General features: G+C 48.6%; 1 protein-coding gene across 1 annotated transcript in view; it reads left to right on the top strand.

Annotated features, from left to right (window-relative positions):
- Nucleotides 1–7,121, top strand: part of RAB7A (RAB7A, member RAS oncogene family) — a 263,332-nt gene extending 256,211 nt beyond the window's left edge. Inside the window, exon 6 of the mRNA XM_069643349.1 lies at nt 5,707–7,121. Coding sequence (XP_069499450.1) covers nt 5,707–5,802 — 96 coding nt within the window. The 3' untranslated portion in view covers nt 5,803–7,121. The remainder of the gene's footprint in view (nt 1–5,706) is intronic.
- The last annotated feature ends 15,214 nt before the right edge of the window (nt 7,122–22,335 follow it).

The raw sequence follows: 22,335 nt of genomic DNA, 5'->3' as shown, positions 1-22,335 counted from the left end.
TACCAGAAGAGATTTGTAGTCTATGGTGTTGGTTGAGGTGTCCTTAATTAGTAGTGGGAAATAGTGTTTGTGTAATATCGCAATTTCCCAGCCTCTTTGCAATCTGTTCTGAACAGTATGGCTATAGCCGGGTGCGAAAGCCTTGTGCACTATGGGCTTTGTAATTGTCAGCGAACCAGGTCTCTGTGATGAAAAGGATGTCGGCTTTCTTCTGTGATAAGGTCAAAAATGTGGAATTTGTTTTTGGAGACTGATGACCTGGCTTTGATGGGGATGCAAGAGTTGCGGAGGTACGCACGCAAGTGCTAGATGGGTCTGGGATTGTAGGAGGTGGGGAAGTGTTGGGTAAGATTTTTTATAGTAATGATGCATCTTCCTGACCTGTGTCAACCCCAGTATTTTACACTTGTTCGTTTATGGAGTTTTAGATAACTCCATAGGCATAATTGTTTCATGTGTGTTACTCAGCACCTTCAGTGCAGTGACACAGGGATGTCTCTTAGACATGAGCTCTCTTTTTGGTGAGGACAGTCGGTATTGCCTTTGGAACAGGCCAGTTTGTCAGAGGGTGTACAAGATGCCAACCATTTCCTCTCAGCCACCCTACACTTGTGTTTAAGGGTGTCTAGTAAGTAAGTCGAAAGTATTGGAGATAGCAGAGGAGTGAAACATGGAAAAGACTGTACGGGTGTGTCAGAGGTGCAGGCGGGGGAGAGAAGGTTGTGGCAAATGCCTCAGCTGACGCACGTTTCATGGGTCGAATGACTGAGAAGGTAGGTGGCAGTAGGCTTGCCCCTGAGGGGTAGAGAGCGAGGGATAAGATGAGAGGAGAAAGTGGTTACTCCAGGAGAGAGGAGTGGTGGGAGAGTGTTAGGAAACATTGTATGCAATACCCTTTGAGTGCACTACAATAACCTTGACCTCCTGGCAATAAGGACCCAATCTTTGGTACAAGTCTGAACTACACATGTTGGTAGTGTGGCTGAGCAGCCAGGCTTATCTCAAGAGGGGTACATGTGAGCAGTAATGTAGCGACAGTTTCACAGTAAGTTATTCAAATAAACTTACACTCTGTTTCTTGATAAAACCATTATTAATTTCAGTCATTTGTATAAGCCTTCAGAAGGGAGCAATATATGTAACCCTTATAATACACTTCAAAACACACTGTTTCTCTAAATCAGATGATGCCCATTGTGGATGGCACACACTTCCTACACCCTCGGGTGACTAAAATAGCTAGGACACTGTGGACATTGATTTATCACTGGTACATTTAGAGCAATACTGAGTTTAGTGTAAAAGATAGATGAGAGGAGTAAATCATAAACAAATTTCCCAAACAGGTAAGTACTAGTAAAAACCTTCCATGTCAAATAGGTTTACCTTTCCTGGGGAAAAGATAAAGCACAGTCAAAGGGGAAATGAGTCACTCAAGGCGCCAGGACAGCCAGTGTTAATTGCACAATGTCCAGGGGGGGCTGAAGAACTTCTTTGCAGGTAGGTAAAAGGTTTTGCACAAAGTTTTTGGAAGAGTTTGTAGAAATTTGAACACTTGAAAGGCCACAATCTGAGAGGCTTGTGAGGGGCAAAGCTATAGCCACTCTTCAAGGTAACCAAGACAGGTGTCCACTGAGAGCATGCAAGGCTACACAACAAGAGGTAAATTCTCGTCGACTTTACAGTACCTCGGTTTAGAAGAAATGGTTCCTGCTGGCTTCTGTTCCTGTACAGCTCTACAGATCCTGTTACGGGGCCTCAGTCATGGGGACAAGAGGGAGGACGTCTGGGGACTCATGCTCTGCAATGGGAAGGTCAGAAGCAGCAATGGGCAAACTTCTATTCAGCGGTTCTTCGGTGTTTCAGCTCCTCGCGTCTGACAGCAAATGGCAACACTGCGGTTCTCGTATACCACTCTGGACTTTCCTTGCATCTGGGGTCCAGCACTTTGTTGAAGTGGCTTAGGCTTGGTCAGTCCTGCTTCAGGGAAGTCCGTAGGGTCTTCCTGGCGCTCGGGTACGACTTAAACGCAACACACATTCTGGTGATCCTCTCCCTGGCACTTCGGTTCCAGCAGCAGCAGAGGTGGCTTACTTTGGAGTTGATTGGTCCCACCAATTCAAGGGGAGAAGTCCTTGCAGTTGAGGCGAATTCGGAGCTTCAGCACAGCAGCAGGGCAAACCAACGGTCCAGGAGTTGCAGCAGGTGTCTCTTTGAAGTTCTTCTTCGGATTCCTTCGTCCAGTGGTCGACTCTGCCTTCCAAGCCAAAAAGCCTTGCTTTTTATGCCGGTTTCTCCCATTCATTCCAGCCTAGCTGTCAATCACACAGCAGGGTGGCTGTCCTTGCTGGACATCCAGCTGGCCAATCACATATGGGTGCACTTCTGTAACCAAGGGGATTAAGCACAGGGTGTTTCGGGCACCTCCAACACTTCCTGCCTCTGCCAGACATACTGGAGCCAGAGGCGGGCTTCACTCGTGAATCCCGCCAAAGACAAAACTAACAAAGGGACCAAACCTGGTTTGGCGTGCAGAGTAAATCTCAAGAAGGACCTTTCCAACAAGAATTGGTGAAAAAGAAGACTGGGCATTTTAAGGAAATGGGCACCCATGGGTGCCTAACTGTGACTGCAAACGCAGTCCGCAGTAAAAACGCACAATGGTAGTAAAGCGTAAACCACTGCCACCAGCTATTGTAGATTACGAAGTAACCCCTCCAGCACCCTATGGTAAGATAGTGTGTGTTGGGTCTAGAAGTTACAAAATGTTAGTAAAGTCAATTTCACCTCACTGCTGTTGGAAACAGTTTCACCAAGAAAAGGTATTTAAACCTTTGGGAAATCTAAGACTTCCCTGTGCCACTGCACTGAAGGTGCTATGTGACACCATGTAAAGATGATGCCTATGGAGTTTGGAGTCTGACAAAGTCAAAAGAAACACAAAAAACACATAGAATTAAAAGTAAAAGTCCCAAGTTCAGCAAATGAGCTTGGGGTCTCTAAGGTGGGAGGAATTTAGCATTAAACTGAACATTCTCCCTAACAGTGTGTGAGGGGGGAGGAGATCAGAACATAGTGTGTGCGCGCGGCCGAATGAGTTGGGCCAGAGGGAAGAATAGAGAGAGGGAGTCGCAAAGGTTGTGAAAGTGTGCCGTGGCGGGACATGGAGCATCCACGTGGATGTTGAAGTCTCCAAGGAATAGGAGTTGAGTGGTAGAGGTCAGGAAGGAGGAAGAGCGATTAGCCCACTCAGAGAGGAAGGAGGTGGTCAGACCAGGTAGCCGGTAGATAGTGGCAACTGTGAGAGTGGCCAGGCGAGGGAGAGTCTACAGGTCAGGCATTCAGAGGAGGAATAAGTCTGCATAAGAATGGTAAGGCAGGAATACACTCTGGGAAGATCAAGGCTACACCCCTACCGGACCAGTTGGATCTGGGTGCAGAGGAGATCTTTAGCCATCTGGAAGAGTTTCAAAGCTCTTTACAGAGCTAGCCATGAACCATGTTTCGGTGAGACCCAGCAGGACATCATGGTCGAGTTCTTCAAGGAGATGGCAGATGTCAGAGGGGGGGTTTGACAGCTAAGCGTGAGTTCAGGGATGGAGAAGGTTGCCATCTTTGAAAGACTTGCGGGGAGGGGTACAAATCCGAGGTTCTTCCGGTGGAGGTGTAGGAGCCCAAGGGAGGGCACAGGAGGAAGGAGAGGGCAAGGTAGCCGAGGAGGAATGTAACAGAGTAGTGGCAGAAGGAAGAGGCAAGGGAGCTAAAGAAGGTAGAGAAGGGACACTGCACTTGCCCGGGAAAGCTGCTGCTTTTGTGGACTAGTGATCCATTATGTGACTGACCTCATTGGTGCAAGAAAGGCTGCTACTTGGATGTGAAACCAGTAGTTGTCCCTGATTGGAAAACTACTGGATGTTTGGTGCAGATCCTTACTTTTGGTGTGCTTGGACTTGCTTCCAGCTCGGATCTTGAATAAGACTCCCCTTGCAGCATTCCGGAGACCTGTTGGAGTCAAGAATCCTTCAAAGTAGAGAAGCTCGTTGATCCGTGGACGACTTCTGCAGTAGACCAGCATCAGCTCCTGCAACTGGCCTGGTGAAGTCCCTCTCATCTGCCTGATCTCACTCGTTAGTGCTTCAGCCTTTGGACTATTGGGACCAACTAGTCTTGACGCCTTCTCAAGGATCCATGCCCGCAGAACCTGTCCTGGATTGCCCAATGGACTTGCTAGATCTCTCGTGGGCTACATCGCCAGGAGCGTTACCATTCCCCATTCAAGTCTGGAACTTTGCTGTTTGCCAGCTTGTGCCACAAGTCTGCTGCTCCCCAAATTCCAGCTTCCTATCTTCAAGGGACCCTGTCCTGGAGCCGCTACTGTGACCGCGAATGGAAGGCTACTAGTCATCACCATTAAGCGATGATTTTAGCTGGAACTAGTCTTCCTCCATTTTGTAAAGTGCCCTAAATGAGGTCTGCATCTTTGAATTAGCACCATCGGCGGGTGCAGTAGCCGGGTTGCTTCAAACCCAGGCCGAATCTACAGATGCAAGCCTGGATTTGGAGCAACCAGAGTGCTCTGCATACCCACCCTCACTGGCGCTACGGTCTTCCTTCTGCCTTCCACCCCCAAATCCAAAATCCAGGCACCCCACCATTCGCCCCCAAGCCCCCTGTCTTCGGGTAAATTGTTGCTTTACTTTTTAATACTATTCTGAATCGCCACCACAAGATCATTGCTTGCTAGTAGAGAACCCATACTTGTGAGAAAACCTGAGTTGTAACTTGTAACTTTTGGGGCACTAGGCCACACACATCTTAGGGGATGGACTTCTAAAGGTTAGGGAAGTAAACTTGTGACTGGTTCTCATTCAAACTGCATCTGCATTACTTACCTGTTTTTACGTGGAAAGTCATTAGATGTATAGTGAATGGGCACACTAGTGATTGTATATATTTGTATTATGGAGTGTTGCATGATGCCTGATCGTTTCGCTTTTCAGTGTATTCTAAAGGCATAAATAACTATCATTATTGTGCTATTCTGTATGGGCTCATTGAGGGTCCCTGGCCTTGTTCACATTCTGACGAGCGCATATCCTTGACTGCTCTCCATTGCTACCTTGATTGGGTTTGGGCTAAACTCGGATATCCCTTACTAGGGTGGCATTCTAAAATCTGTCCCCTGACCAGATTCTCTAAATCTTAACAGAGGCAAGCTTTGTTCCTAATGCTGATCAGAAAAGGGGGTTGTGGAGGACCTGCTGAGTACAGGCATCATGGCATATGATATTGCATACTTGAATGTGAATGACTATGGAAAAGTGCAGGCACAGTGCGGTAGGAAGATGTATAAATGAATGAGGTTCAACTGGAATTATCGAATTAAGATGAGTGGAGAGTCTTGATTCAGCGGCAGTGTGCAGTCTCCTTTTCTGCCACGTTGGTGTGCATCAAGTATAGATCCTGGTGCTTGCAAGCACAATGGGCCCATGCTGGCCATTACATGGTTTGAGCCATTGTTTTCATTCAGCTGTAGTAGGCATACAGACAAGGTTTAATATTCTTATAAATGGAACCCTCGATGCAGGAAAAGGGTAAACCTAGCTTATGTTTATAACGTTTTAGTAAATGTACCCGACTGTGTATAAATGTCTTACCAAAATGGAATATACCAGTCTCAAATTCTGTTTTTTTTGTTCTATGTAGGAAACAGAGGTGGAGCTTTACAACGAATTCCCGGAACCCATAAAATTAGACAAGAACGATCGAGCAAAGGCTTCTGCCGAGAGCTGCAGCTGCTGAGGGAACGGGGCTCAAGCACAGTCCTTCACCAACCGATATCACACTTAGGCCTTCAAACACAAGCTCCTCTCCTGTACAAGAAACATCAAGTCGCCAGCTGCCAAAACAAAATAACATGCATACCCAAACGTATACCACGAGAAGAATTAAGACCATTCCTTTGCACCGTTTCGTGTGGCTTATACACCCATCTTCATCAAAAGACTTTATGGTAGCAGATGTATTAGTTTAAATTAAAAGTAATTTAAAATAAAAACTTGTTTAAACTGATTTCAGGTGTTGAATGGGAGAGAAGGAAATCCCTGGTTTCTTTTTACAATTATTTTGTGTATAATAATTAACAAGTTGCATATACATTTTTTAATTGTCTTGTGTCCCAGTGGAGGCTGCGACTGGAAAGGCTGATATCCCATAATTCATGATAAACTCAAAACCCTGTCCTGGCAGGTTGAGTCTTGTATGTATCTCTGTTAATGCTTGTTACTTTTAACTAATCAGTTCTTTTTACAGTATCCATTTATTATGTAATGCTTATTTAGAAAAGAAATCTTATAGAACATGTTAATATATGCAACCAATTAAAATGTATAAATTAGTGTAAGAATTGATTTATGTACTGAAACACAGGTGTTTAGAAATGTACAAAGAACCATTATTCTAACTTGCATCGTGCTTGTACCACAGAGTTTGAAGTCCAGATAGAGGCAGTATTCTGTACAACAGAAGCAAGAATTAAGGACAACTTTTTATTGACAACTTAAAGAACCAGAAACACTTCTTTCCATTTTCTGTGGGAAAGCGCTGGTTTACCTCCATGAATTTCAATCCAATTGACATTCATCATATAGTTGTGCACGTTGGACTTAAAAAAACTATCAAATGCAGGTATTAAATTATCATCTTGCTCAGTTCTATTCAAATTCTGAACATTATTTCTGTGGGCTCCCAGAAAACTAGAGCCAATTAGATTGTGGGGTTGTTTTTGTAAATAAACTTCAAACCATTGAGGGGAATGTGGAAGGGGGGGAGGTTTATCTTGCATGTCCAGTATGGATTGTAATATTTTACCTCCCATTGGTGTCCAGTTTAAAATACCTTCCAATTCCCTCCTTAAACATACACAATGGATCTGAATCTGTTTTCGGTCTGAAACCCTTAGCAGTTTAGTTCCCCTCCTCCCCCACCTTAGTCCGTTGCATTTGTAGCTTACTTCTTAGAGCACTTCTACATTTTTTTCCAGAGGTCTGCAATCTAGTAATCTAGGCTGTATTCTTCTGTAAAGATGAAAATGATATCAATAAACATACAAAAGAAATGAATGCCTTGTTTCATGCCTGTTAACAAATGCTATTCTATGAGTGCTGGAAAATGTGCTGTCAAACTTTGTAGTTCTGTGCAAATTGCGATTCTTGGAAACTCTCTTCAGGTATTGTTGCAGTTGGAAGCCGATCGCCAAGTCAACCAACATAGAAATGCTGCCTATTTCCTGGTTTTAAATGAGTGCAATAACTGGCTGTTCAATGCCCTAAAAGAAAGCAGATCTCCAAATGAGAATGAAGGATACACAGGTTTTCACCTTGTTGCTACCTGTACTGCTTGGTTGATGTGTTCAGGCTGTGGCAGCATGAGCTGTAATTGTTTGCTGATCTTTAGATTATGTAAATGTAGAATTGACTGATTTAACTAACGTGGGATATTGGCTTCAAGGAAGTATGCATTACAGCCAAAAGACTTTGTTTCACAATTTTAAATTGTGAGCATAGGCATTACAGGTGCCAGGAACAGTTTGTCAGCTGTGGTAGAGGAGAGTCCATTTGCTCTGTCCCATTCAATTAGACGTCTTGAATGCCACATGTTCCTGTAGTCCACATGATTGCGCAGGAAACCTGTAGCCTTGGGAAGCATGATACAATAACAGGCCTGGCTCTCTGATACCGTTTGCCTGGTCAATATAATGGCATCACCGCTCATTTTCCAACTATGGCTGCATGCCTGAAGGCGGCCTGGGCAAACAGGCCTATTAATGGTTATCTGGAGGATCGGGATGGTGTGGCATCGGGGAGAAATGCATGGTCATGGAACTAATGTCTTGCAAACTGTGCTGCCAGCGATGACCAAGAACACTGGGTGCCTGAGGAGATTACCAGGCATGAGTTGGAGAAAGACACTGTTTTTCTTCACTCGACCTGACATCTGGCGAAGTGGCAAATTAAATCGAGCAGTGGAAGTGTCCTGAATCTTTGAACTACTGAGGTGTATTATTGGAGCATGCCACTGAAGAAACTTAAATGACCCAAAGGGTTGCTGAAGCTTGAAGATGTGACGCCTTAGCATTGGCATGCTCTCCATTTGCGTGGAACGCAGTAGAGCCTGACACTTTGGTCCATGGACAGATGACACAACAATATACAGGCTCAAAATGAGGGTGATGGCCCTTTAGGCGATGTCTATAAAGAACCACTATTAGGAGGATCTTGATGTTTCTTAGTCTGTGGCTGTGTTCTTTGTCCAGGAGGGTAGAGCAAATGGGCATTACATAAGAATTGAAATTGTGATGGTTACCTGTCTCCTACTTGGCGAGGTTGCATGTTTCTTGTAAGGTTCAACAAAAAATCCTTTCAAATCTGCCTCTTTCCTAGAAAGCCTTGAAGGTGGGAGCATGATTAGTAAGATGTGGCAATGTCCTGGGTGGTTAATGTGTCACTGTCCAACAGTCTCCAGGTGCCAGAGGACACTAGGAAATAAACTTGTGGGGTAGTCAATTTTACTTTTATATTTGTCCTTTTCTGTGCTTCCTTACTCCGTCCTTTCTTTAAAGTGGAAGATTTGTAAATTGTGGAGGGTTACCGGAGAGAAAATATACTTAGCAAAAAGAATTCTCTTTGCAAATCAGCTACTTTTTTTGTCCTAAATTTTTCACCTTCAAAAGTAGTGATTAAAAGATTGCTTGCTCAGCGTACTGTCTTCACCCTAAACCTAGAGATCATGTAATAGATTTCAGATGTAAATTCAAAACACTTGAGATGGTTTTACAAGATTGTCCTCATAACTATTCATTTCTATGTTGGCTTTTCATTGTATGGAGTTTTTACACTGTCACCATTTCCGGAGATGATCTTCCCTGATAAAGCTATTCAAAAAAGGATAATTATGGCAGGCAATCATGGGGCCACATTAAAGCTTCGATCAACAAAAGTATGTTACTGGAGCCCCATTTATACATCGCCATCTTCATGGACCTCTTTAAGGGTAGTCTGGCATCTTTTTTTAAATTTATTTTAAAATTCATGTTCCTCATGCTTACAGTAATTAACATCTTCATCACCACAGCACTCCATTTTCCTGTCCGTTTGTACCATTCCAGACCCTACCAACCCACCTCCACCAAATACTCTTCCTCCCATTACAGCACTGCTTCCATCCACTCATCCATGTGAATTCAAAGGGGCTTCAAGTCCGGGGATGAGAAACTAATTCAGACCGTGACCCCAATCTAATTCCACCCCTTCCTGTCAGTCGCTGGTTTTCTCAAGATCTCAACCTCTGAAATTCCCCATCTACGTATGTCTTCTAACCACTGCCTCAGCAGGGGGCCCCTTTGGGGGGGGATTTCCATTAGAGATGGCTAATGGTATTACTCTTGCGTTCCGTCCTCTTTCCTCCATACTGCATGGACGTCCCTAGTCAGGGACTGGAGACCAAACCTTTTTACCAGAAAAAAACCTTCCCCTTTAAATTTAGAGGCATGACCCTGGGAGCATGTGCTCCCCTGACTCCGCCCACCGTCGCCAGTCCCCTTTTCCGTGTTGATGGGAACAGCCTGATTTCACCAGGGCTCCTGGGTTTGGCTTTGGCCACAAAATGCCACGCACTCTTCCCCGAAGACTTTCTTCTGTCTTCTTTTATCAATCTAGGTACTCAGTCCTCTGGTGTCACCCTCCTCCCCGGCACATGTCGAATTCAGCCGGCTTCAGCAGTTGTCCAGTCTGCAAGGTGCTCTTCCCTACATCTGAACACCACACTTTCCCTCCCTGCCTTGGCCCCGACCACGTCTGGAAAGGCTGTACTGCCTGCAATGCACTTTCATTGCGTGCTCTGAAGAACAGGCTAGTTAGGTGGAGGGAGCTCATCCAGAAGTCTCCTCTGGAGGACTTGAAGGACTTCGTCAGACATAAGTCACGGACCAAGGGAGGGCTGCTATTTTCCAGCACACCCTGCAAGGGCGACTCCTTCCCAGGGAAATGGCGGGACAGGAGGATCCTCTCGGGTTCTCACACCAGCACGAGTACTGAGGCTAATTCAGCTACCGCCGCCGGACCGAGGAATCTGTAGATCCTTCTGGAAACAGTGCTGAGGAACCGCAAGGTTCTTTAATCGGGTGTATACCTTGCCCTTGAACCGGCAATGGGGGGTGCCTGCACGCAGCACTGCCGGCTATACTGCTGAGGGCAACATGCCTACCATGCCTCGGCCTAAGGTGTATTGGTAGGTCCCGTGCTCCATCACCAAGAGTCTTGGAGGAGGCCGGGCCCATTGAGCCAAGCACCACGACTTCGGCATGTGGCATGCAGCTCAATAAGATGGCCACTCATCCGATAACGCCCCGAGGAACAGAGCAGGTGGGAGAACGAGTGACAAGGTGGGACTGGTGTCAACCAGGTACGTGGCCTACAGCTTATCCATCAGTGCAGGGTAGGTTTACCCTTTTAACAGTTACCGGCCCCAGCAGCCGCCAGCTACCCGTCAATTTCCCCTGCCACCCCAAAGGACAGGTTCTTTGAAAAGTTCATAATGCTCATGAAATCTCCTCAGATGGGGGCCATCCTTAAGGATGTGATCAGGGACATGCTCCCTGCAGCCCCTCTGCCTGCGCCTATAGTTATTACTCCTATGGCCTCAACGCTGCAGGCCCCGGTGCAGTCCCTGCCTTTGATTCCAGCTCCACTGCCTCCCACAGTTTAGCTAGTTCCGTACCAGCCTCTGGCTCTGGTCTCCACATCTCAACCCTCCGTGCCCTGCACTCCTCCACCCGCTACGGACCAGCTGGACACCATGGTGGACACAGACGAGGAAGAAGATCCTGGCACACCATCGTCTGCCAAGGCTTTCCATGAATGACTCGCAGGTCTGGCAGAGTACTTGGGCCTTCCTCAACCCGAAGTCAAATAACCAGAGGCGGGGGTAATTGCAGAGATCCTCACTCTACGCCCCATGGCTAGAAAGGGGATCCCGATGCAGAAGTCGCCTTGGCCAAGAAGGGGTGGCACAAACCCCACTCAGCCCAACCTGCACTCCAGGTATAGGCAAATGGCGGGGGATCCACTCTCGCTGTTGGCCTACTCTCAACTGCAATCTTTGGTGATTGCTGCGGCATCACTCTACTCAAAGCCTGTCGTCGGCCACCTTGTCCTCGGCACTGGTAGGCAAGGAGAAGATCTTGGAGGTTTGCTTTGCAGCATCTTCGTCAATCCAACGCAGATGCCATGCTGGCAGCCATTAACCAGATGCTTTGGCAGGAAATAGCCGACTTTTTTACAGAACGCCCAGTACAGAGCCAGTCACGTTTGAAGGTGGGACTGGCAGAGGCTAAAATGGTGGCGCAAGACATCATGGAGTTCACCATGGCCCACATTGACACCACTGGCCGGGCCATATGCATCGCCACGGACATGAGGACTGCCTGGCTTTGGGCTACTAAATTTAACCCAGATATCCAGGAACGCATATTGGACCTTCCATTCAAGGGAGGAGACCGCTTTCACTCTACCACTGATGAGGCGTTAGATAAAAAGAAAAACAGTTTGCAAACTGTGAGGCCTTTACCCTTACGAAGGCCATGCCCAAGGCATACACCCAGTTGAATCAAAGCGCCGACAAGGGGCAGCCGATCGGAGGTTTCCGCATCTTACAAGAACAGAGGTCCAGGCAGCCTGACAGCCTCAGCACCGGAGCAAACAACAAAAGGGGTGGTGGGGGGGTCTTTTTAAAATTTATTTTTTTGTCCCCCTTCCTCTGCAGCAGCCTCAGAGGGAAAGAAGGCATGACGTGACCCTTCGGGCACACATGTCTCCAGTGGGGGACAGGCTTTCCCTTTACGCACAGTTTTGGCATCATACGTTTGCGGACCCCTGGATCCTCTGTGTAGTATCCACAGGGTAGTGCCTACCGATCCTCTCCTCCCACAGCAACTCTGTTGGCGGCGGTTCAGGCGCTTGTCGAGAACCAGGCCTTGGAAGAAATCCCAGCCTCCCAGTGAGGATTGGGCTTCCATTTCAGGATTTTCACCATACAAAAAAGAACCAGGCTGACATGAGTTGTTGGACCTTTCCACCCTCAACCTGTCACTCCCTCTTCAAAAATTCAAGATGGTTACGCCAGCACTGATTGCGGAGACATTGTGCTGGGAAGACTGGATGTGCTCCCTGGATCTGAAGGACATTTATCTACACATCCCGATTTCCTATGATTCTGGATCATGGGCTGCCATTTCCAATGCAAGGTGCTACCCTTCGGCCTCGATTCAGCCCCCAGGGTATTCACCAGGCTCATGAATGCGGTGGCAGCTTTACTCGGGACACATGGCCACCATGTCTACCTGTACCTGGACGACTGGCTCATCAGGGCGAGATCTCTGGAGGCAGTTCAACAGTTACTCCACCCTGATCACACTCCAGGAGTTGGGGTTTTCGGTTAACCTCGAAGTCTCTGCTGCAGCCTACGCAGAGTCTGACCTTTCTGGGCCTCATCTGGGACACAAGCTCAGTTTTTCCCTTGGAGGACAAGGTCACGGCCATCAAGAGGGCCACTGCTCAATTCCTCACCCGAGAAGTGACCTCGGCCTGGTGGTACCAACACTTATTGGGCATCATGGCATCGGTCCTACTGGCCGTAACCTACTCAAGATGAGGAGATTGCAGCTGCACTTCGCAGCCTCATGGATTCCGGATCGGGCTGAAAGTTGTGCTGGTCAGCATTCTGCCTTCTCTCCACCTGGACCTCACATGGTAGTCCAGGGATTGCAGCCTGCAGATGGGGAAAGCCCTTTTGGCAGCCGGCCCCGCAGGTCACCATTACTACGGATACCTCCCTGGAAGGCTGTGGGGGCCACTTTGGACAACCAGAGTCTATACCCTACAGGTGCAGGAGTCTCATATCAACTGACTGGAGCTGAAAGCCATCTGGCTAGCTCTCAGCTTTTCTTCCGCTCATTGGGGGCAAGGTGGTCCTCCTCCAAACGGACAACTCCACCAACATGTACTATGTCAACAAGCTGGGTGGTACCAGCTCCCCTCCACTATGCAGCCTAGCGGTCAGCATGTGGGACTGGGCCCTGGAGAGCATCTATGTGAGGGCCATCCACCTTCCGGGGTAGTCCAACCTGGAAGCAGACAGACTCAGCAGACAAGGAGCGGACAATTACCAGTGGCAATTGAAAGATCAGGTGCTGCTGAAGATTCTCAGCAGATGCTGGCATCCTCAGGTGGAGCTCTTTGTCTGCTGGGACAAGAAGTGCCAGCGGTTTGCGTACTGGCAGGGCCCTGGCTTCCTGGGTGACGCCTTCCAGATTCCGTGGAGCGAGATGACCATGTATGCCTTTCCACCTACACCTGTGATCCACTGGGTGATCTGCAATATAAAGGAATTGTGTCAAAGCATCATTATGATAGCTCCGTGGTGGCCCGCTAGACCGTGGTTCTCAGAGCTAATTAGCCTCTCCGACAGGCCTCCCATTCACCTGCCGCTGGGTCCAGCTCATCTCCTGGCGCAGCAGGGGGGCTGGGCCATCCACCCCACAGAAGTTAGTCCTTGCAGCGTGGTTCCTGTGCAGGTCACGCTGAAACACCTTGGTCTCACAGGCTAACCTAGAAATCATTCAGAGTGCTAGGAGCAGGGCTACTAGGAGCCAGTACAAGAGTAAATGGTCTAAGTTCCGTCACTGGGCCGACTCTAAAAAGAACGACCCCCCCCTACACCCCCCCTCCTTACTTGCACGTTGGATAACGCTCTCCTCACTCAAGCATGCAGGAGGCTACATGCCACACCTATCTGGCAGCCATAGGGGCCTACGGAAATTTGGAGGAGGTCTTCTTATCCAATTTAGTGGTCAAGCAACATTTGGTGGGCCTCGCCAGGCTCTTTCCTCCCATCATGAAACCACACCCCGTGTGGGACCTCAATGTAGTGTTGGGCACCTTGGCGCACAAACCATTCGAGCCAATGGCGTTCCTGTCGATATCAGGCTGGTCACCATTAAAACAGCTCTGTTGGTGGGCCTTGCCTCTGCTTGCAGAGTCAGCGAAATGCAGGCACTGGTGGCTTCAGAGCCCTATACCACTTTTCACAAGTATAAGGTGGTCCTGAGAACATACCCCGCGTACCTAACTAGGGTAGTCTCCGCTTTCCATATTAATGAGGAGCTAGTCTTACCTGTTTTTTGCCGACCCTAAGCACGATGCTCAGGGGGTCTTGCACTGTTTGGATGTCAGACACGTTCTGAAATTCTATCTGGACAGAAATAAGGGCTTCTGCAAGCGGATGCTCTTTGTCATGGCTGGAGGGGGGGGGGGGGGTCAAGGCCGGTTGGCATCCAAGGCCTCTATAGCAAGGTGGATGGCTTCGGCCATCAAGGAGGCCTATGAGGGGCAGCACAAACTGATTCCAGCTAACATGCATGCCCACACGGTCATAGCCAAGGCCACGACCATCGCATTCCAGAGGCAGGTGCCGTGGCAGGTCATCAGCTGGGTGGCCACCTGGGCCACCTCTTTGGCTTTCTGTAAGCACTACTGTTTGGACACTGGCTCCAAGTCAGACGCGGCTTTCGGACAGGCATTTCTAAGGAACCTGTCGTCTTAAGGTGGGTCTCCTCTCCACCCTGGGACTACATTTAGTTGTAATCGCCCATGCAGTATGGAGGAAGAGGGACGGGACGTAAGAGCAATTTATAGTTGCCCACCGTAGTGACCTTGTTAGTACCCTTTCCTCATACGTCCCACCAGCCTTCTCCCCCCCCCCCCCCCCAATAATACTGCTATCATTAGGCAATGTTAAATATTGTCGACACGTCAATGGGGACTGAGTGGCGCTGGTGGGTGGTGTCGGGAGCGCTTGCCCCCTGTGCCTCTAAATTTAAATGGAAGGTTTTTTCTGGTGAAAAGGTTGTCTCCTGTCGCTGGCGAGGGATGCACTTGCCGTATGGAGGAAAGGGGACTAAGGTTAGTCACTACAGTAAGTAACTATTCATTTTCATCAAGATCAGTATGAATTATGCTATTCGCCTTCTAGTTCTCTTCTTCCCCGGAATTGGTTAGTCACTACAGTAAGTAGCTATTCATTTTCATCAAGATCAGTATGAACTATGCTATTCTCCTTCTAGTTCTCTTCTTCCCTGGAATTACACCCTACAGATAGATTTGCGGGGTGCACGCATCCTTGGTGCATCCACCCATTGACACAAGAAACCACCTCCTCCCAGTAAGACCATTATGACTGTGCAACCCCACACCATATGCGAAAGCAATGCCGGACCAGTTTACACCTATGGTAGTCGTAAGGTACAGAGGTCTTCATGGAGTGCAGATTCGCCGGGGATCATAAACACCCTATGCAATATATCAATTTGTTTACGTTGGAATCTCTTTACGGAATATGTTCTCCACCTGTTCCCAGATCTTGGCCCAGTCCTTCAAGATTTGAGTCCTCTCCCATTTTTTCTTTTATTACATTCTTCTTGACCTCTCCTGCCTTTGACAAAGTAAACCACAACATCCTGATCACAGGTCTCCATGACACCCTGGTAATCCCAGGTCATGCTCTGATGTTAACCTCCTTCCTTTCCGACAGCCTATCCCAGGTAGAACTTGGGTCCTTTCTATCACTCTTTAAACCTGCCACGTCCCCCAGGGATCTAACCTATCTCCCCCCCCCCCCCTGGTTCATCAATGTCTACATGGCCACCCTGGCACGTGTGATTGACAGCTTTACCTCTAACTTCCAATGTTATGCAGATGACACGCAACTCTCTTCAGTCTACCCTCAGCCGCCACCTCTAACTCGCTCATATCTGACTGTCCGCAATTCAGTCATGGTGTGCTGCAAATGACCTCTGCCTCAACGGCAGTAAGACTGAGATTGTTTGCATTGGGACTCCTGCTCCCACTTTCCCACTCTGGCTGCCCGCACCCACCTGTAAGGCAAAAAACCTTGGGGTCATTTTCGACTCCGCTTTTTCTCCACTCACATTTCTGACATCTCTAAAAAGTCCAGCTGCACCTCCTCAGAGGTAATACTCCTTTTCTCACCATCCCCCAGAGGCTCACTGTCTCCAGAGCCCTGGTTCTCTCAAGGCTAGACTGCTGCAACAGCCTTTCTCAACCTTCCCGCCTCTGCTTTGCACCTTCTGCAACCCATCCAGAACAGAACTGCAAGATTTATCCTTGGCCTCAAGCATAGGGACCGAATCTCACCAGAGCTGAAATCTCTCCACTCGCTTCCCATGGCTGCAAGGATCACGTTCAAGACCGTCTACATTATCCGCAAGGCTTTCTGGGGCCTGGGACCCACCTATCTGCATCAATGCCTTCCTAAATACTGTCCCTCCCGAGCCCTCCGCTCATCTACCTCCAACATTCTGCGAGTGTACCGGTTCTCTAAGCAGAGATTTGGAGGGAGGTCTTTATCTTCAGCAGGGGCCTCCCTGCCGCCCTCCATCTTGAGCCTGATCTTAAGTTCTGGAAACTCCTCAAGACATGCCTCCTTCTCTTCCTTCTCTCTCCCTCTGCGCTGCTAACCTCTCTGCTCTACCCCTCCCTTTCCACACAGCATGCTGACTGGCCCCCGGGTGTACCTCCAAATCTCACAGGTCCCTGCCACCCTTGCCAGTCCTCCAGCACTTGCCGCAGGGCCTCCACTTGCCACACTGCTACTGCTCTTGGTCAATGACCCATGAGAACAGTATCTCTTAGCACTTAACCAGTTTCTGAGTAACTGGGCACACTTGTTTCCATCCCCCCCTTGCACTTGTTCCCCCACCCCTCTCCTGTACCTTCTGTGCACTAGCACGATGTGAATGGACCATGTGACGAAGATCCTCGGTCATTTCTTCCCTGTCTCCCCTCCTGCATGGTTGGCGTCTCTATGCTCCTGGAAAAACTGCAGAATCGTCATCGGGCCTATTTGCTTTTATCTACACTGTTGTATTTATGCACTTACTCTGCATGGGCAGACTTGTATCGTTCAGAAATTCAAGGGCTCTGAATGACTTGTTTTTTCTCCCTTTGCTCTCACCTCCCCCCCCCCCCCCCCACTTGGGCGCTTTGAAGCACTGGCCTTGTGTATAGGCGCTATACAAATAAACATTACCATACAAAGGCCATCTAAGCGCACACCCAATGCAAAACCCTATAGAGTCTTGAAATGTTCCATGTCTCTTCCCCTATGATGGTAATAGTAGCATCACCGGGTTATTCTCTGGTTCCTCCGGAATGACATCCTATATGCTAGCCAGCCTCTTGACAACTCTGGCATACAGCAAGAAAATGGCCCTCCCAGATCCCATACACCATTCTCCATGTTCATAGGTCATCAATTCCCATCTTCGAACAGATCCCCCAATACTCTGCAGTTTTTCTCCTTCAATGTAGCCTGCCCCACTCCTCTCATAGCCGCCTGGATACCCCACATCAACCCCTTATGGCAGATCTGACCAAAACAAGCCCTTCACGTGTAATTTAGTCAACAATCTTCTCTACACTGTCCTAACAACTTGAAAAATATTTGTCGTAACTTTAATTCCCATGGGGTTCCACAACAACTCCTCCGTTGTGGGAGGCTCCCCAGTAAGCCAGCGATTGCGTCCCCATGGGGTCGCTCCAATGCAATACCGCTGGCAGTTGCGCGGTCATAAAATATAACTCCTAGTCCAGGAAATTCAACCCCCCCCCCCCCCCCCAATCCTAGAAATTATCATCAGTGTCGCCAGGGTTTCCTGCCGCCTACGGGTATACCACAACAGTTCTCCAGTTTTTTTCACCTAGCATTTAAAAAAAATCTTAGCACATATGGAATATTGGTTAAAAAAAGTATAGCAATCAGCAGAGCACTACCATTTTACACAACGCCACTCTTCCATCAGCAAGGGTAATGTCTTCCAGAATTGAATTGCCTCCCCGATCCCAGATAGTGCTTGTGCCGTATTATACACAAATGATTCCTCCACCTCATGAAAAACTTGAATTCCCAAATATGTAAATGACTCTGGGTCCCACTGCACTCCCTAATCCGGGAGGGTAGAAACATCCCCTCTTGCCCATGCGTTTGCCGCTACAGCTCTACTAAGTCTAACGCTGCAATCACTTTAGGTAGGCATGCGGGTGCCTGGTGTTTCAATAATCCTTATGTCCCTGTACTGTCCAATTCCCTATCCAGAAGACCATTAAAATCCCCCCCCCACTCAAACAGAGCTACCTTATCCCCATACTAGTTTCATCACTGATGGGGAAATAATCCTTACACTACCCTCCCACATGTCAGTCGTTCTCCCTTCTGCATCAGCTATGGTCTTATCAATGTGACAGGGGAGCCTTCGACCACCTGAATTAAAACTCCTCTGGCATAAGACGAGACCTTGCCATTAGTTTTTCAGGTTATACAAATCTTTTTGCAGTAAATGAGTCTCCTGCAACACCATCTGTATATCCTGTTGCTTCAGGAAACTCCCCACCTGTACACTTTTGGACCTCTTTATTACCCCTGAACGTTCCAATCTATAGACGTCTACTTCCATCATATATAATATAACAAACAAAAAACTGGGCCCGATCAACGCTCCTGTTCAAACCCACCCTCCCCCATGAACTCAAGACCATCCATCAATATTTGTCACTAACATGGCTAAAACTTCTATTGCATCTATACATTCCCACCACAACCCACTTCAAACCCTTCCGCCCACGCCCTACCCCCCACAACTTCAACAATCATCGACCCAGGGCCCTCTCCCCTCCCCCAAACTTCTTGACCCTCCTGCCACATTTCCAACACTCCCTCCCATTGAGGTATGCCCAAGGCACCAGAGGCCTAGCCAGCCAACCTCCCTTCCCACCTGCATCTATGGTCTCTTCGCACCTCTACAACCACCAAGGCTCTGAGGCCCTTAGTTCTTTTCAGACCATAAAAAACCCTCCCATTCCAAGCCCCAGCTCAGTCTCCCGATTGCAGGTTTACCCTCATATTGGCCACATTGTAATGACCAACTTTTCGTGCTTCCTGCAGGATAGCGTCTGTCCTAAAAGAATTTATATCTTGGCTCCTATCACTCGAGGCTGGCTTCCTGGTGGTGGAGCTCTTCCTGGCACCCGGGGTCCTTTCCACCTTAATGTATGAAAGGTCATTCAGTTGCAGCATCTCCAGAAGCAACTTCTCCACAAATGGCTCTACGCTGGGACCCTCCTCCCTCTCCGAGATGCCCACCAGCCGTATATTACAGTGGTGGGGAATGGCCCTCCACGTCCTCTGCTTTCACCTCCAATGTCCTAGTCTCTCCTATCAGGCCCTGCACGTGACATTTGATGCACAAGTCCTCTTCCACTGTGCTTACTCTATGCTCCACCTCCGCCACTCTCTCGCAGACATTGCATAGGTCTGCCTGGACCAGGGACACATCTACCCCCACTGCGCTAATGCTCCCCTTCATTGACGACTTGTTCGCTTGAATGGCCGCCATCAGTTTATCCAGGGTGACTCCTCCATTCGCCCTTGAAGGAACGTATTCCTCCTTGCCCCGCACCGTGCTGTTTTTGCCTTGCTTCTTTTTGGGGTCCACATATCTCAATTTTCTTCTGGTCCTTAACCATATTGGAATGTATGTTGCCACGGTCCTCAAAGTCTATCCAATCACCATGATATTTGCAAATCCAGACCCCTTGTATGTTGGGCAGCTAGCCCACACTGCACCTTCCAGGTAAGCCTCCTGAAAAACAAATGTTCACCATTACTGCTACTACCTTCCCAAACCCTTCCTTCCTTAGCAATTCACTTGATTGTTGGGGTAACTCTTTGCAAGGACACCATCTCCTCCAAGCAAGCCTTTTGAAGGCTGGCACCTTAGCATGCACGTGTCCCGATAGACAAAATAAAGTACACATCCCACTAGGGAATGAGATCAGGAGAGTAGTTGCAAGGGAACCAAAATTTTATATAAGTAAAATAAATGCAAGCCAAGAACTCTGCTGCCCGAGAGCGCTCTGCCAAAATATACACAGGCAGCACATTCAGAAGGAACGGAGCGTCATAGATGACATCATGTATAGGTGGAAAACTAACACATTTGATTGGCTATGCATGTATACTAATCCCAGCTCCAAAAGCAATGCCTGGGTTCCATTGGCTGCTGTCTCCATCAGTCACAGTTCATGTGGTCAGCTGGGCTCATCCTTGCAGGGTGGGGGTCGGGCAAAGTTCAGAGATGTGTTGTCTGACTAAGCTAAATAACTGGACAGGACATCCAAAAAAATGACTGGTATAAACTATAACAGAGGTTATTGGTGTGAAATGGGTGCATTCTTAACCTATCAGAAAGGGCGATCTCTGACCAGTGGTCTCTGAGGCTTCACGTGTTCAAACATTGGGGGTAGATGTTAGTGCTGGCAGACAATATGATCACTCTGGATTAGATATGTTGTGGGTGATTTGAAGGTGGTCAAGGGGAAGGGTCTTGTGACCAGATGCTTTCAAAGGGAATAGGGGGCATGGGTGCAATGAACCGTAGCATGGCATGGAGGGGGTGGAGAGGGCATGAGTCGGTCAGCAGGGATGGATGGGGTGCTGGGGCTGGAGCAGGCCCTGGTCTCATGTTCTAGGATGAGCGCATCTTGTGGGTACTCGATACTTGCTAATGGCAACAATGAATGGCTGTGCTTCCGTGAGAACAAGAGTTGCGCTGAGGTGGTGGGGGCTGGCTGGGTGCGACGACGTTAGAGGGAGCGTGGACATTTTGACAGAGGGGTAGAGGGCCTAGAAAAAGATGGTGTTTGGAGAGCCACAAAATGGAGTACAGACTACAAGCTTTAACATGTCGTTTATGAACTTCTACTTAAAATGGAAGATGCGAATAAGTACTTGAGGGGTCGAGATGGCTCCCCCCTTTGCTCATGCAAGATTTACCTGGTGCAGGAATGGTACAGGGGCCGGGATAAACTGCCTCTCTCCCAACACTTTCCAAAACAGAATGCTCAGCTGTGCACCCTGCCACCACCTTCCAAGTCCATCTGTCCTCAATAGTGCACTTGATTATATGAGCCAAACTGTACTGCACTGCTCGCACCCTAGAGGGCCCACTCTCCAATCCCAAGCTGGCCCCTAACCCTTGGCAAGACCCATCTTCATGGGCTGACTGCCAGACCTGCAATCCATCCGCCACGTTTGGCATGCAGTCCCTGCTGCCGTTGTTACCCGGTAACTGGTGCTGCAGCTACCTTCCGGCAGTCCCTTCTCCGCTCTCCCCTCTTCATCGATTCTCCATTGGACTCCTTCCAGGCTCTCTTCCTGTTGGTCATCCGACCTTTGGTCAGTGAGCCTGGTGGGCAGCTCCCACCACCCGCTCACAATCACTACTGCAATCTTCCGACCGTAACCGCGCCAGGGTCCCCTTCATTGCAATCCAGCAACTCCCTGTAGTCTGTACCCAAGACTCTCGGCCACCTCACTTACACAGCCTCCAAGTTGTCCTGCAAGATGGTGCCCCTCTGAATGCCAACTCATTCGTTGCTGTCAGCAAACCCAAATGTAGTCATTTTGGTCCTCCAATGCCTTGGACTGGAATATGCTCTACTCGCCATCTGACCATCACTGAAAAACTGATTTAAACAGGATACTCATCACGGGCGGCCCAGGAGCTCCGACACCATGCGTCTACATGGCTAGGCGGTTGGCCACACCGCTGTGATCTGGTATCTTGCTCCCTTAAATCACTTGGTCCCAGATTTCATCAAGGGATACTGCTCCTCCACTGCATTGACCCATGCCAATCCACACAAACTGCATGTTATACAGTATTGTAAAGCGCTCGTAGGCCTGAAGGCATCTTGGTGCTAGGACATCAAACACAACTAGGAAGTCCGGCATGTGTCAAAAGAGGAACATTTTCAAGAGAGCCTAAATTGCAAGTGATTGGGAGTACATCTCAAAGCGGTGGGGAGTTTTGCAGCTGCCACAGAGAAGGCACAGCTGCCCACTCTAGAAAGGGGAATCCTTGGGACAGAGATTAGACTGGCCCTCCCAGAGCGGATGGCTTGTATGGGGAAGTACAGGTGGAATTTGTCTCCAGGATAGTATGCACTCTGGTGATAGAAGGCCCAATGAACAACACAAAGGGCCGACACAAGAAGAGGGAAATCACCCAGTGCAGTAGGCCAGAAAGATTGAGTCCAGAGAGCTGCATTTTGGGGGAGGTGGATAGAGGAGGGGGTGGGGTGGGGAAGAGAGACCTTGACCGGGACCTGAGTCTTGGGCCCCATTCAACTTCAGCCAGTTCCT

Source organism: Ambystoma mexicanum, chromosome 2p (genome assembly GCF_040938575.1).
Source record: "Ambystoma mexicanum isolate Mex_15411 chromosome 2p, UKY_AmexF1_1, whole genome shotgun sequence".
Classification (NCBI taxonomy): Eukaryota; Metazoa; Chordata; class Amphibia; order Caudata; family Ambystomatidae; genus Ambystoma; species Ambystoma mexicanum.
This window is presented reverse-complemented; position numbering and strand designations above follow the sequence as displayed.